The sequence below is a fragment of the Lithobates pipiens genome, unplaced genomic scaffold (genome assembly GCF_037356315.1).
Source record: "Lithobates pipiens isolate NorthernLeopardFrog02 unplaced genomic scaffold, aLitPip1_a1.2 Scaffold_25, whole genome shotgun sequence".
In the NCBI taxonomy this organism is placed as follows: Eukaryota; Metazoa; Chordata; class Amphibia; order Anura; family Ranidae; genus Lithobates; species Lithobates pipiens.
Genome location: NW_027507787.1, coordinates 101,721,262 through 101,738,304, shown reverse-complemented (window position 1 = coordinate 101,738,304; position 17,043 = coordinate 101,721,262). Strand labels below are relative to the sequence as shown.

General features: G+C 42.0%; 1 protein-coding gene across 1 annotated transcript in view; it reads right to left on the bottom strand.

Moving 5' to 3' along the window:
• The window catches only part of LOC143930459 (calcium-binding protein 2-like), a 41,652-nt gene extending 25,406 nt beyond the window's left edge, over nt 1–16,246 (bottom strand). The window contains exons 1-2 of the mRNA XM_077454781.1: nt 15,816–16,246; nt 4,155–4,185 (exon numbers count right to left, since the gene is read on the bottom strand). Coding sequence (XP_077310907.1) covers nt 4,155–4,185; nt 15,816–16,184 — 400 coding nt within the window. The 5' untranslated portion in view covers nt 16,185–16,246. The remainder of the gene's footprint in view (nt 1–4,154; nt 4,186–15,815) is intronic.
• Nucleotides 16,247–17,043: the final 797 nt, after the last annotated feature.

The following is a 17,043-nucleotide window of genomic DNA, read 5'->3' as shown; positions in this document are numbered from 1 at the left end:
TTAGCAAGTCATTTTAAAACTTTCAGCACAATTGCTTGCCACCTGGGAAGGAGGCACTCTTTATGTCTGGAGGAAAAAAGATTTAGCCACCAAAAACAGAAAGCCTTCTTCACAGTATGCTGTGAAAATGTGGAATAGACACCCTCAAGAGCTGTATCTGGTCAGCTCAGTAGATTTTTTTTTTTTTTAAAGGCCTGGATACTTACCTAAATGCTCAAACTATAACTGGATATTAATATTTATAGGTAAAGTTAATTCAGGGAATATCTGATTGCCTCCTGGGGGATCGGGAAGGTAATTTTCCCTCTGCTGGATCGAATTGGATAATGCTTTATTGGGGGATTTTTTTTTTGCTTTCCTCTGGATCAACTGTGGGTATGGGTATAGTCTGTGGGTTAAGGTGGATGGGCTTATGTCTTTTTTCAACCAGACGAACTATGTCACTATGTAACTCTGTCATTCACTAAACAAGGGGGTTATTTACTTAAGGAAAATCCACTTTGCACTGCAAGTGCACCTGGAAGTAAAGTCGCTGTAGATCCAAGGGGGACATGCAAGGAAACTAAAAAACAGCATTTTAGCTTGCACATGATTGGATGATAAAATCAGCAGAGCTTCCACTCACTCATTTCAGATCTACTCCTTAGATTTAGAGTGATTACACTTCCAAGTGCACTTGCAGTGGCCTTTCATAAATAACCCCCATAGTTACATAGTAAGTCAGGTTGGAAAAAATCACAAGTTCATCTAGTTTACCAGCCTGTACTACCCCTTTATTACCAGGCCATTTTTCAATTTTTAGTGCTATAATAACTGATAATTATGCTGTCATGCAACAATGTACCCAAATGAATTTTATATATATATTTTTGCAGATAGAGCTTTCTTTTGGTTGTATTCAAAGCGGAGTGCCAGGCTTTTTTATGTTTATTAAAAGTCAACAGCTACAAAAAGCATAGCTGCTGACTTTTAGTAAACAGACACTTACCTGTTCCACGGTCCAACAATGCTGCCAAACTGAGCATCACTCCTCTCCCCCTCCTCTCGACCGGCGCCTCCATTGCTACTCTGAGCACCTGGCCGTGACAGCTTTTGGCTTCACGGCCGGGCATGGGCAGTGCATGCGTGAGTCGCGCTGCGCTCCCGGAGTGGATAGGGGATCTCCTGGGACCTGTCACGTGTCCCAGGAGATCGCCTAGAGGGAGGGGCCGCCTAAGGCGAAAGGAGGAGTCACCTTGGCAGTCCCTGGGCGAAAGGAGGAAGTGGGACAGGAAGTCCCCCTCCTAACAAGCCCCCACTCCCCCCCCAAAAAAACTTACATGCCAAATGTGGCATGTAAGGGAGCAAGGAGTGCTTAAAAAGGAAGTTCCAGTTTTGGGTCTAACTCCGCTTTAATAACCACTGGGTGTTTTATTTTCTATAAAAACACATGTTCGCTTATATCTGGTAAAATACAAAATGGCAAAATAGTATGAAAACCCCCAAAATGACCCTTTGTTGGAAAGTAGACACCCCAAGGTGATCTAATGTTTTGCCAAAATAATTTGGAAATTGAGAAACATGCCCGTATTGAGGGGGCTAAAAGTGTATTTTTAGAATGGTGCATCGGATACATTAATGTACAGGCCATACACAGAGGAAGAAAGAAGTGAAGGGGTTAGTGTACTGGTCACATACAGTGGCATCATAGAGATAAAGGGTTAAAGAGGAGTGCCACGTGGGGAAAAAAAAATTCAAGTCAGCAGCTACAAATACTGTAGCTGCTGACTTTTAATATATAGACACTTACCTGTCCAGGTAGCCTGCGATGTCAGCACCCCAGTTGACTTTGGGTGCTGCCGCCGCCACCATTCCTGGTAAGGGAGCCGGTGTTCTGCCGTATAATGTCCGGCCATCAAATAGTGTCCGGGCCAAACTGCGCATGCGCAGTACGGAGCAGACGAAGCTTCGGAAAAGCTCCGAAGCTTCACGGCGCCTGCGCCGTGAGTGGAGGTGGTACCCCCACCATCCAAGCGGACATAGGGTTGTGAATATTAGAGGGCCCCTCGCGGGCGAGCTTCGCTCGCCACGCTTTGGGCTCGGCCTCGCTGCGCTCGCCTCTTTTTTATTCCTACTCTATGTCCACTTGGATAGTGGGGATAGAACCTGGACTCACGGCGCAGGCGCCATTCATCCTCGGCAATTTTCGGAATCTGTGTTGCTGTGTACTGCACATGCGCAGTACGCAGCGGACACTATCGGATGGAGGACGTTATATGACAAGACACCGGCAGTGAAGCCGAAGCAGTAAGCAGATAAGCAGAGGTTCTACTTTTGGTGGAACTCTGCTTTATTGTTTAGATGGGTAGGAAAAGGGAGATGAAAGGTAATATATAGATGACATGGCGACAACATAGAGACAGTATTTGTAAGAGAGGAGGGGGCATAAAAGGGTTAATAAATACTAATCCTTGTATCAAACAGGATGAATGAATCTGCAGCTGCTGATCCTTTAATTATGTCCCCATTCATAAATACACAATCTCTCTCGTCCCTGGTTGTATTGGAAAGGGGAGGGATCAGCAATGTAAACAATACCATGTGATTGCTGTGATAACCAGTCAAATCAATCACATGGTACCCAGTGCCTTGCATCGGCTGGGTAGAGTGTTTCTGTGTACCCAGATGTCTAATGACCACTGGGTGCTCAGCAATTATGTGGTGGATTTCCTGCCTGATGGCTATTTATCCAGTGTGTTCATCAGAGGCACTGGGTAAATAAAGGGCCGCTTATCCGTCATTGAAAAATGTTGGTACAAAAGTGACTTAATCACTATAATTTAAATTAGTTGTAAACCCCATTCATGAAATCTACCCTAGGCACCTATATCTGTAGGGTTTACTTATGTCTCTCCAAAGCTCTAAGTGCTGTTTCTTTCTGCTGCTCCGCTCCTCTGTTATCACCATGAGTCACTTCTGACAAGTTCTCCGACACAGGAGATATCAGCAGGTGAAAATTTGTGTCAGGGAGTGAGCTTAGAGGGAGATTAGCAGAGTATAGCTCTGCATGCTCCTTCGTTCCTCTGCCTATGTGAACTGGCGGGTTGTGCTTTTCCTCCAATCAACTCTTACACAGTGTAAGCCCAGGCTCTACACCCACTGCTGGAAAAGTAAGAAAGATTTCTAAGACAATCTGCACTTTCCTGTACATAATATAACTGGGTACTAACATTTATAGGTAAAGTTGATCCGGGGAAAATCCGATTGCTTCTCAAGGGGATCAGGAAGGAATTTTTTCCCCTGCTTTAGCAAATTGGATCATGCTCTGCTGGGGGTTTTTTTTGCCTTCATCTGGATCAACTGTGGGTATAGAAATGGGTATATGGGATTGTATGATATTATTATTATTATTTTTTTTTTGTGGTTGAACTAGATGGACTTGTGTCTTTTTTCAACCTGACTAACTATGTAACTATGTAACGGCTATTTGTATCACTGCTATAATTAAGCCTCCCTGATCAACAACTGTTGTTTCCAAAGAAAACTTTTATTGAGAGATTTCCATTTAGTGAGAATGCACTGTAAAACAAATTGGGATAGCCTGTATTTTTAATGAACAAAATGGTTCCCCAATATACGCATATAATTAATTTCTATATATATAAGGAAACTTTTTTTTTTTTTAAACTAACATTTATTGATAGAATTGTTTTAATTAAGCTCATTATTTCTACACAACTAGCTAAAAAAGATTGTAAAATCTCTTTAAGAAATGGCATCAACCAGCACAGTGTAGATGAGGCTGTGTAAAGGAGATAGAAAGTTCAAGGGGATACTGGGGGACAGTTAATTTGCATATTAGTTGGTCTCCAATTTCAAGAAGAAAAATGTGTGCATGGTTACAATTCGTATTTCAAGCAGATCACCCTTTGCCATTTTAATTAGTCCAATATTGTTAATGAGGCATCTGCATCGAAAATCAGCAAAGGGATAATGAGCTTCTAGACGGATAACAGATCCTATATGTATAATACCTTAACCTTACTTTGCCTTTACTTATCTTGGATGACAGAAGTGAACAAATACCCAGAATCACTGTAAATCCATGCTGTAACCAGGTTAGATAACAACCTAATCGACTGCTTTTGGATAAATACCAACAGTAAAAGACTCACCATCCATCTCCTCTGGAGACAAATCTCTCTCCTAGATAGGATAGAAAAGAAAATGAGAGTTAACTTTTCATATTTATGAGTAAACATCATATTCAATAGGTTTACACCACATAACCAGACAGATCTCAGGTTTGTAACATGGGCCATACATGGTTCAATGCTTTTTTTTTCAGCCTGCAGGCTGAATGAAATACAATAATGTTGCAGAGGGGCTCCCCCATCCACACATTCAAGGTGGATGGGGTTGCCCTCTGAGCAGCTCTCTTGTATTCTAACAGCAGGGAGACTCCCCCGCTGTCATAATACACAGATCAGTGCTGCATCCAGTGGCTTTTATCTGACAGGGTGGTGAGACTGTAGTGGCCACACGTGGATTGAAATTCCACGGTCTCTGCTGAACTGACCAAAGGTCGATCCATCAGTAGCCACTTTAACTCTGGGCTTATTCTAAATATGACAAATTATGCAGAGACCTAGAATATCCATGTTGCATGATAAACTACAAAGATTAGGGAAATTTACATTTGTTGATCTTTTTAAACAGTCTCTGTCCCCTTGTAAACAAGAAGATAAAGTATAGGTATGTATAAAATGCAAATATATACAGTAAAACCTTGGATTGCGAGCATAATTCATTCCGGAAGCATGCTTGTAATCCATAACACTTGTGTATCAAAGCAAATTTCCCCATAAGAAATAATGGAAACTCAAATGATTCCTTCCACAACCTTTTATTCATAAATCCTTCAGTTTATAGTCCAAAAAAAAAAGATTATAGCAATGTGATAGATTGTGTAACCATAAAATGTCCATCCACAAATGGAAGCTTCCACAAGGGGATTAGAAGCAAAATCCAGCACGAGCTACAGAGTATAAAAGAGAAGAGAGGCACCTCTAAGCCCTGGTAGACACGTCAGACATTCCGACAACCAAATCCGTCGGATTTTGTCCGACGGATTTTGTCCGAAACTGTTGCATACACACGGTCGGACAAAGTTGTCGGAAAATCTGATCGTTCAGAACGTGATGACGTTATTTCGTTACGATGGGACTACGTTCACGCTAGTAGCCAATAGCTTTGGTGTAGGAATTTGATCTGAGCATGTGTGGCACTTTGTCCGATCGGAATTCTCTACACATGATCGGACAAAGTCCGATCGGATCATGTTGTCGGAAAATTTTATAGCCAAGCTGGAAAACTTGGTCCGTCAGATATTCAGATGGAAACAGTCCGATGGAGACCACACACGGTCGGATTATCCGACAACACGGTCCGATCAGACATTTTCCGTCGGAATGTCCGACCGTGTGTACAAGGGCTTAGTTTAGCAATATGGTTACATTTAATGAAGGTACAACATTTAGTAACTCATGGTTGATGATTAAAAGAGGCACATCTAAGTATGCAGGCATCCGGGGCAAAGCTGGCAAAGCAAAGCCAACTCTCTTCTCTTTTATACTCAGTTGTGACATGACGCTGCTTGTATATCAAGACATCGCTTGTATATTAAGTCAAAATGTATTTAAAAATTTTGCTTGTCTTGCAAACGCTCTCAAACCAAGGTTTTACTGTATATAAATATGTATAAACTCACTGGCCAATTTATTAGGTACACCTGTTCAATTGCTTGGTAACACAAATTGCTAATCAGCCAATCACATGGCAGCAACTCAATGCATTTAAGCATCTATACGTTGTGAAGACGACTTGATGACGTTCAAACTGAGCATCAGGATGGGGAAGAAAGGAGATTTAAGTGACTTTGAACGTGGCATGGATGGGATCTTCATGCATAACCATCTCCAGGGTTTACAGAGGATAGTCCGAAAAAAGAGAAAATATCCAGTTAGCGGCAATTATGTGGACAAAAATGCCTTTTGATACCAGAGGTCAGAGGAGAATGGGCAGACTGGTTTGATATGATAGAAAGGCAACAGTAACAAAAAAAAAAAAAACACTCGTTACAACCAAGGTATGCAGAATACCATTTATGAATGCACAACACATCAAACCTTGAAGCAGATTGGCTACAGCAGCAGAAAACCACACCAGGTGGCACTTCTGTCAGCTAAGAGCAGGAAACTAAGGCTACAATTCGCACAGGCTTAACAAAATTGGACAATATAAGATTGGAAAAACATTGCCTGGTCTAACGAGGCTTGATTTCAGCTGCGACATTCAGATGGTAGGGTGAGAATTTGTCGGAAATCAAAAAAAAAAAATGTATCAATCCGGCCTTGTATCAATGGTTCAGGCTGGTGGTGGTGGTGTAATGTGTGGGGGATAATTTCTTGCCACACTTTGGGCCCTTTCATTTAAACGCCACAATCTATCTGAGTATTGTTGCTGACCATGTCCATCCCTTTATGTCTAGAGTATACCCATGGCAGAAAATGGAGAAAGGACTCAAAAATAATGCCTTTATTGAATGAACATTTGATTAAGCGGCATTAACGGTGCGAAATGCGTCAGTTATCATCTGGACTTGTGTCTCTGATTGATGTATGGATTAAGCTTCATTCAATAAAGGCATTATTTTGGAGTGTGGCCATCCTTTCTCCATTTTCTGCCATTTTATTTTTCTGATCCGGCACTCTTCATCTTCTATATACTAGGATGGTGTGAACACAAGCAATACCACCTGGAGTGGTAATTACCTTGATTTAGAGTGTATCTATCTTCTGATGACTACTTATTAGTAGGATAATGCACCATGTCACAAAGCTCAAATCATCTCAAAGTGGTTTCTTTAACATGACAATAGGTTCACTGTAATCCAATGGCCTCCACAGTCACCAAATCTCAATCCAATACAGCACCTTTGGGATATGGTGGAACAGGAGACTCTCATCATGGATTTGCAGCCAACAAATCTGCAGCAGCTGAGTGAGGATATTGTGTTAGTATGGACCAACATCTATGAGGAATGTTTCCAACACCTTGTTGAATCTATGCCATGAGGCATTAAAGCAGTTCAGAAGGCAAAAGGGGGTCAACCCAGTGCTAGCAAGGTGTACTGTCAGAAACGATGAATCAGACCGAGACAGAAGCATGTCAGCCAAGCAAGGAACAGGAATGCAGGAGATAGTCTCTGTGATGTTGACCAAAGGCGAAGGCAGAGATTATCTGGGCTGGACGGCTTAAGTAGGCAGGGCTGATGGGCAGGATATCATCAATATGTGAGTCACTGGGCAGCACAGTGGTGTAGTGGTTAGCACTCTCACCTAGCAGTAAGAAGGGTCACTGGTTCGAATCCCAACCATGACACTACCTGCCTGGAGTTTGCATGTTCTCCCTGTGCCTGCGTGGGTTTCCTCCAGGTACTCTGGTTTCCTCCCACAATCCAAAGACATGCAGGTAGGTTAATTGGCTTCTGTCCAAAATTGACCCTAGTATATGAATGGGGACCTTGGATTGTGGGCTCCTTGAGGGTAGGAACCAATGTGAGTGTGCATTGTACAGGGATAGGGACAATTGTAGACACTCACTCAGGTTGAACTGGATGGACTGGTGTCTTTATTCAACCTTACTAACTATGAAACTATGAAACTGTGGAGAGATAGGTGCTGGCAATTAGCTGACAGCTGTGCAGCCAGCTCGGAGGAAGGAAGGGCTAAGCCCAGCCCTGACAGTACTCCCTCCACAATGACCCCTCCTACCTCAGAGGACCACCAGGCTTGAGGGGCCTGATGGTCCTCCAAATGTCTATAGAAATCACGGAGGAGGACAGGGGCATGTATGACCGAGAATGAGACCTAAGAGCGTTCCTCCGGACCATACCCTTTCCAATGCATCAGGTACTGTATGAGCCCACGGAACCTAAGGGAATCAACAGTGGACTGTACTTCATACTTCTCATGGTTCTCTAACTGTACAGGGTGAGGACGTGGCACTGAGGTGATAAAGCGGTTGCAGACCAAAGGTTTTAATAAGGAGACATGAAATACATTAGAGATATGCATATTAGAAGGAAGGTCCAATATGTAAGCCACTGGGTTAATCCTGCGTAGAATACGGAAAGGCCCAATAAACCGAGCTGAGAACTTCAGAGAGGGAACATGAAGTCGGAGGTAGTGAGATGACATGCAGACCCTATCCCCAACCTGGTAGGAAGGCACAAGCAGATGTCTGCGGTCAGCATGGAGTCTGTACCTTTCATTAGCATGTCGCAAAGCCTCCTGGACTTGTGCCCAAGTGGAACGAAGGCCAAAGAGATGCTCTAACGCAGGAATACTCTGCGGAACAAATGAGTCAGGCAACATGGAAGGTTGGAAACCATTGTTTTCCATAAAAGGGGACAATCGGGAAGCAGAATTCAAGGCACTATTGTGAGAAAACTCTGCCCACGGTAAGAGGTCTGACCAGTTGTTATGATGGTCAGAAATGTAACAATGTAGGAATTGGTCCAAGCACTGATTGGCTCATTCTGTAGCCCCATTGACCGCGGGTGATACGCAGAGGAGAAACCAAGCTGAATTCCCAACTGTGCACAAAAGGCTTGCCAGAACGGGGGCCCCAAACTAACTACCCCTGTCTGAGGCAATCACCGTGGGTAGCCCATGTAAACGAAAGATCTCCCGAGCACAAATGGAAGCCAGTTCCTTAGAAGTGAGCAACTTCTTAAGTGGAATACAATGAGACATTTTCGAGAACAGGTCAACCACTATAAGGATAACTGTGTTGCCCTGGGAGTTGGGTAACTCTACAATGAAATCCATAGACAGATGGGTTCAGGGCCTCTCGCCATTGGGTATGGGTTGTAGGAGGCCCACTGGAAGGTGTCGTGGAGTCTTACTCTGAGCACACATGAAACAGGCAGCGGCAAAGGCGGTTACATCAGCATGTAGACTAGGCCACCAGAATTGTTGGGAAATGGCCTAAAAGAGTTGATTCTTCCCAGGGTGGCCAGCAGCCTTGGGAGAATGGTCTGAAGCATGGCAGTATGCAGACTCTCTGGGACAAAGCAGCAGTCACAAGGTTTCTCAGGAGGAGCATGGACCTGAGCAGCAAGAATTTTGTCACCCAAAGGAGCAGTAAATCTGGTGCGAACCGTAGCCAGAATACGATCAGGAGGAATCACAGGAACCGTAACGGACTCCATCTTGGAAGTGGAGGAAAATTGTCATGACAAAGCATCAGCCCTTACATTCTTAGTACCGGGTAAGAATGAGACAATGTAATTGAAACTTGACAAGAAAAGAGCCCATCGCGCCCTTGTGGGAGAAAGGCGTTTAGCCTCAGACAAGAATGTGAGATTCTTATGGTCAGTAAGAATGAAAACCAGCACGGTGGTACCTTCAAGCAGACGTCTCCATTCTTTCAGGGCTAAAATGATCGCTAACAGCTTTCTTTCACCAATTTTGTAATTGCACTCCGCAAGTGACAATATCTTAGAAAAGTAGCTACAAGGATGCATAGCGCTCTCAGAGGTAGGACTTTGAGACAGAAGGGCGCCAACTCCAGTTTCAGAAGCATCAACCTCAAGAATAAAAGGTTAACATAGGATCAGGGTGTGCTAACACAGGAGCGGAAACAAAGGCAGTCTTGAGACTCTCAAAGGCCTTAATGGACTCTGGAGACCAACTCTGTGGGTTACCGTCCTTTCTGGTTATATCAGTCAGGGGCTTGACCAGCGAATAAACTATCGATAATAGTTGACCAAGCCAAGAAAACGCTGCAGAGGACGTAAACCCATGGGTCAGGGCCATTGTAGGACTGCTGAAAGTTTCTCTGGGTCCATCGAAAAAAAAGCAGTGGAAATGACATAACCCAGGAATTTAATCTGTTCATGATGGATTTCGTACTTCTCCAATTTACAATAGAGATTGTTCTCTCTTCGTTTCTGAAGAACACGACAGATATCTGTGTGGTGGCTCTCCAGGGACTTGAAAAATATAGATATCATCGAGATAAACCACCACACACAACTGCAACAAATCTCGGAGGACATTGTTAATAAATTCCTGGAAAACTTCCGGGACGTTACATAGGCCAAAAGGCATTACGCGGTACTCATAATGGCCTATTCTGGTAATAAATGCAGTTTTCCACTCATCGCCCTCCTTAATCCTCACTAGATTGTATGCCTCTCTCAATTCAAGCTTCTTTAAAACCGTTGCTCCCTTGAGGAGGTCAAATAACTCCGTAATCAGTGGAATCGTATAGGCATTCATGATACACAGGTCTTTTGACAATTCTTTTCTGCTCCCCGTGGCTCAGTATCTAGTCTGCTCAGTGCCTCCATGTGAGAACTAACAAACTCACTGATTCAAACACATCCACTAATCACAAATTTAAAAGCTGCAGATGTGAGAAATCAGCCATTATTTGACATTTTAACCCGTGTGTCACCTTTTTCTGTCTGCACCAAGGCCAAACATTCCAGGGTATGTAAACTTTTGATCAGGGCCGTTTGGGTGATTTCTGTTATTATTATGATATAAAAATAAGCCAAACAACTATGTAATAATAAATGGCTTCATGATCACTATGCTAAATAAAAGACATTTTTTTGCCATGATAAGTCATATTTTCAACATCAATGCCAAATGTCTGGATTTCTGATTGGGTATGCAAACTTTTGAGCACAACTGTATATATACACTATTTTAACAAAACTATTGGGATGCCTGCCATTACAAACACTTGAAGGCTGTCCACAGGCTTGCAATTTCCACTCCCAAAGGTGTTCTGTCGGGTTGAGGTCAGGACTCTGTGCAGGCCAGTCAAGTTCCTCTATTCCAAACTCGTTTCTTTATGGACTTTGAAATTTAATCCAGTATGCTTTATATGCCAGGCAGGCTTTTTTTTATAGTCATGAGCCTTTCTGGGAAGGCCAGTTATTACTAATACTGAAACATTTGAGTAGGAAATGTTTTTAATGGAAAAGTTTTTGCCTATATTTAATGGTAACCTGTGCTGTTGTGCCACTGCTGCCCTCTACTTCTGAACTGGTTGAACTAGATGGACTATCTTTTTTCAACCAGACCACCTGTGGAAGGGAATTCCACATCCTTTACTGTAATGCCATATACACACGATCAGAATTTCCGACAACAAATGTTCGATGGGAGCTTGTTGTCGGAAATTCCGACCTCGTGTAGGCTCCATCGGACATTTTTTGTTGAAATTTCCAATAACAAAAATTTGAGAGCTGGTTCTCAAATTTTCCGACAACAAAATCTGTTGTCGGAAATTTCCGATCATGTGTACACAATTCTGACACACAAAATTCCATGCATGCTGGGAAGCAGAAGAGTCGTACTGGCTATTGAATTTCATTTGACTTGGCATTTGTCTCGGCTCGTCGTAACGTTTTGTACGTCACCATGTTCTTGACGATCGGAATTTCCGACAACATTTGTGCGACCATGTGTATGCAAGACAAGCTTGAGCCAACATCCGTCGGAAATAAATCCCTGGATTTCGTTGTCGGAATGTCCAATCGTGTGTACATGGCATAAGAGTGGCAAGGATGTGCAATTCCTTTCCACAGGCAGTGGTCTCAGTGGGGAGCATCAATAGTTTCAAGAAACTATTAGATAAGCACCTGATCGACCACAACATACAGGAATATACAAGGTAATACTGACATATAATCACACACATAGGTTGGACTTGATGGACTTGTGTCTTTTTTGACCTCACCTACTATGTAACTATGTAACTATGTAACTATGACTAACTGTGTAACTGCTTGTTACTTAATTGGCCGATCTAGTGGCTTCAATGATTTCTTAAATATTACAACAGTGAAATTTATTGTGTTCAATTTAAAGCGCATCCTGATTCTATTCATCAAATGTAAGACATGTTATATAAAGAAAAGCCCGGAGTGAGAATAAAGGGGTAGTGTAGGGCTGGCATGACAAAGGAAACAGTGGGGTATACAATATGAGAGAGAGTAAGGGATTGGTTGTGATGAAAAGGGGGCGGGGTTTCAGGGGTATAAGAACCTGGCCCCTCCCCAGTGTCTGGCCCCTCCCCAGTGTCACCAACGGAGCAGGAGAAAAGATTCCACCCTCCCTCCCTAATTGAGTACTTTAGGACACTATGTTTAATTCTTATTTTTTACAGGATAGTGTTATTGCAGGATGTCGTGGCATTAGCGGTGCTGGTCTTTGCGAGAGAAGGAAGACACCTCGGAGGGATGAGTTGGGGACCCATCAGTGGTATGGGTCCTGATGGTGGTATTCCAATTCACAGTGGTTTAACAGGAAGTGATTAATAGGTGCACTGCGGTCAGTGGGTTGTCTCAGAGCCAGGTACCGCAGTGCCTTTTGGAATATGATAGTAGGTGGAGGTGTTCAGCAAAGACCAACGCTAGCTAAGAGATATGCTTTATGACAGATCTTTTTTACGGTTATGTTAAAAGTTAAAATATTTTGATTAATAAAGGATGCTGCTACGGCCATGTTTTACTCCAAAAGTTTGGTGTGGTCTCATGTTAATGGGGTAATTAAGTATACTGTTTGGTGGAGTAATGATGGGGTCGGGTAGTCTGGTATACTACATCTGTTAAACAATGTTATGTATTAGAGGGGCATTTCCTCCTTCATCCTAAGTGATGTGTGTTATATAATGTTTTGGGGGGACACTCCATACTTCATCCCACCTGAAATGCAAGACATGTTATATAAGATTTTTGAGGGGGCACTACTTCCTTTGCACCAACTTAAGTGTAGGAAATGTTATGTTATGTTTTCAAAGGGGCACAGCATACTTTGACCCAACTCCCTCTTTTGTGCCAAATGAAGTGCAAGATATGTTATAGAGCGGCATTCCCCTCTTATTCCAAACTGATGTGCAATACATCTTACCTAATGTTTTAAAGGGGCACGACCTCCTTCGCCCTAACTGAAGTGCAAGACATGTTATATAATGTTTTAGAGTGACATTCCTTCCTTCTTTCCAACTGAAGTGAAAGACACCTTAAATAATGTTTTAGGAGGGCATTCTCTACTGAGTCCCAACTTAAGTGCATCTACTCAACTAAAGTGTAAGACATGTTATATAATGTTTAAGAGGGACTCTCCCTCTTTAGTTTTAACTGAATTCAAGACATGTTATATATTGTTTTAGGGGGGCACTGCCCCCTTTGTCCCACCTGGAGTGCAATACATTTTAGATAATGTTTTAGAGGGGCATTCCCTCTTTTGTCCCAACTAAAGTGAAATAATGTTGTAAAGTGGCATTCCTTCCTTCTTTCCAACTGTGCAGGACATGTTAAATGTTTTTTTTAAAGTGGTTGTATAGTCAATTTTTTTACCTACAGGAAAGCCTATAATAAGGCTTACCTGTAGGTAAAAAAAATATCTCCTAAACCTGTACGGTTTAGGAGATATTCCCCTTGCTATGCGCCGCTGACTGCAGCGGTGCATGTGCACAAGGGGATTCTTGGCTGAAAGCCCGGCAGACGCCGGACCTTGCCGGGATGAAATCTCCCGTGCTCATTGCGCGGGAGTGACGATATCGCGGCTCCGGTCACTCACAGCGTCGGAGCCGCGATACCCGGAAGAAACGCAGAGGGAGCATGTCAGCCCCCTCGGCGTGGATTGGGCCAGATGTCGGGGCCTTGTTCTAAGGTAAGTATTTCATAATGAGCTAGTATGCGGTGCATACTAGCTCATTATGCTTTTTCCTTTGCAGGTGGCAAAAAAAAAAACATTAGCGGGTATACAACCGCTTTAAGGGGGCATTCCCTCCTTCATCCCAACTAAAGTGCGAGACATATTATGTAATGTTTACTTCCTTTGTTTAGGAGGGACTTACTAAAGTGTAAGGCATTTTACAGTGTATTATTCAAGAGGGACTTTTCCTCCTTGGTTTCAACTGAATGCAAGACATGTTATATAATATTTTAGAGGGGCACTTCCCCCTTTGCCTCAACTGAATTTGTAGTTAGATGAGTTCTTGCTGGTAAAAAAATATTTTAAGCACCAGACAGCATAGATTCATGAAAGACAGATGTTGTCAAACAAACCTGATTTCTTTTTCTGAGGAGGTAAGTAAAACCTTGGACAGAGGGGTGGCGGTGGACGTGGTATACTTGGATTTTGCAAAAGCATTTGACACAGTTCCCTACACACGGCTCATGTGTAAGGTAAAGTCTACAGGCTTGGAAAGATCAGTTTGTAAATGGATAGAAAACTAGTAGTCAGGTCAACTACAAGATGAGGCAACTCTACTAGAGGACCAAAATGGTTTACAATTAATTAGAAAAATACCATAGATTTACAAAAACAAATTATAACAACTCTAAAAATTATGATGTTAGTGGGTGTTACTATTAATATTTATCTTTCATGGGACCAAGTGGGGACAAATATATCCACATATTAGGTCTGAAAAATTGAACTGCTGGACTACAAAACACAGCTAGTATTATATGCAATATAAATAACAATATTGCTAAGCCCTAAAAAATGTTAGGAAAATAAAAAATTTAATGTCATTGTGATAAAAGCTGCTAAAATAAATGGGTGCCTCAGGACTTATTTTATATGGGGAAACATCTATACATTATCCTTAAATGACTGCGTAGAACTCCAAGTTCTCGCCTCCTCGCTAAAGGTTAATGTATTAGGCATTAAAATCCAGCACATTTCTTGTCGACAGAGTTTTTTTTAAACATTCTGCCTTTGAGCCACTGTTGGGGATTTTCTAAATATTCCAAACCCCCAGGCCTTCTGTAGACCTCCCATATTTTTCTTTAAAATGTTTGGGAACATATAAATTGCCCTCTTCTCCATAGATTGCCCTCTTCTCCACTTTTTCCCCTGAAGCGGTCTTGACCATACCACAGATGAGCTTAGCCCACATCTGGTGCAGCCGATGTCCAGCATTGCATACATGAACAGCCATCCATTCTTGTTAAACCTCACAATATGTTCCACACTGATAAATAAGCCACTGACTATTAGGTGAACCACATTGCTCAGTCAAAAGTTTTCAAATCATTAATTTGCATTTTCTTATGTCTAGTTAATGAAAATGCTGCATTATCATCCTAATTGTAACTGCTTCCTTTAAAAATAGCTCATATAAATAAACAATGCTTGCATTTTGTGCATACATAGCAAGAAAAGCTTTTTTTCCGTTCAAATACCGCACATTTAAAACAAAAAAAAGTGTGTTTTGTGTTAAGTGTCCCTTCTTGATTACACATTTATAATATCCATGCTAACTAGTCATTAGCAGAAAACATATAGGATTATTTTGAAAGGCAAATAACTGCATACCAAATTCACTTACTGAAGCTAGAGATGTTTTGTTGTGGATAACTTTACAAATGTAAAATCAAACTAGTTTCTTGGGGTCCCTGCCCTGTGTATATTACCAATACTTTTTTTGCTCTACCCTAGAAAAAAACTGATATGTCCATATAACTGCTACACAGAATATGCCTGTTGGGGTCATTAGATCCATTTCTACCAAATGTTTTCATATTTTAAAAAATGGTTTAAAATTAATTTGCCATTATTGGCAAAAAGAGTAATTGCCCTTCAATGAAAACATGACAGCAGGTTGTTATGAAGAAGGCACTTTCCTTTTATAGGAGGCAATTCCAAGAATATTTTAATTGATTTTACTGGTCAAAACAGTTGGTTTCAATTTTATAAATAGGGCCCACTGATTTGTTGTACCACATTTCCACTTACCTTGCTGAAGAGGGAATTTAGGAAGGGTGAATAAGTCTTTGTTGTGATGCTCTGGGTATCACTGACCCTTTTGCCCTTGTGGTGCCCTCTTCCAGTGACATGATGCCCATTATCATGCCCTCCATGAGGGCTCTTTTTTTCATGGCCTTTGCTATTTGCATGGTGTCCTTCACTGTGAGCGTGGTGAGGGCTCTTTTTCTCATGGCTTCCTCCTCCTCCGCTTATGCTCTTTTTGTCTCCTTCATGATGTGCCATTGTTCCCTTCTTTCCCCCGTCTTCTCCCCCACCTTTGCTCCTTGCTCCAGTGTGGCCCTTGGCCACATCATGTTCCGGGGTGCTAGATGTCTTGGCTCCAGAGCTGTGAGACATAGGATAGTCTTCTGTGGACTGTCAGTTGTAGACAGTGAGGATCACAGCAGTAGAGCACACACTGGATTATCAGTAATCTAATAACATCAACTTGTTCTGAGCTACGTTAAAGAGTTTAAAGAGCTTACCAAGGGGACATGTGACCTGTACCTTGCTTTTCCTATATATAACATACAAAGATTTTGACTGAAAACTATTCATAGCCTTTCTTCTTGTATATTCAATTGAAACAGAGAGGTTCTAGAACCATATCAGATGTGAATGATATTAATATTAACATGCCAGTTTGGTGTCTATGCTTAAATTCTTGACTTTTTTGGAGAGAAGCCAAATTAAGGATATTAAATAGCTTCAGCACTGGTGGATCACCCTGACTTAAATAACCCCAGTAAGAACAAAAATCACTAGAACGCATACCAATAATAATGTTGTCACTTCAGACAGGTGAATAGGTTTTGTAACACAAGAAAGGTACAGAGCATATGGGTATATCATAATAAAAATGAAGTAGAAAAGCCTAGCAAATTATTACTTTAGCCTATACTCCCCAGGGATTTTATTTTATTTTATTGTACACTATCTGTCATAAATAAGGCATTGGCTACAATAATGTTACTCCACGCAGATATAAAATAAAGTCACTCATTACTGTACCGCTGTTATCATTCGCTTTCATTCACACTAGAGCAGGCCAGTGTCATGTCAAATAGTGTCCCCCGTCGGATAGTATCCGTTGTGTACTGTGCATGTGCAGTACACAGGACTAGCAGATTCCGAAAATATCTGAAGATGAACGGCGCCTGCGCCATGAGTTCAGGTTCAAGCCCCACCATCCAAGTGGACATAGAGTTAGAATAAA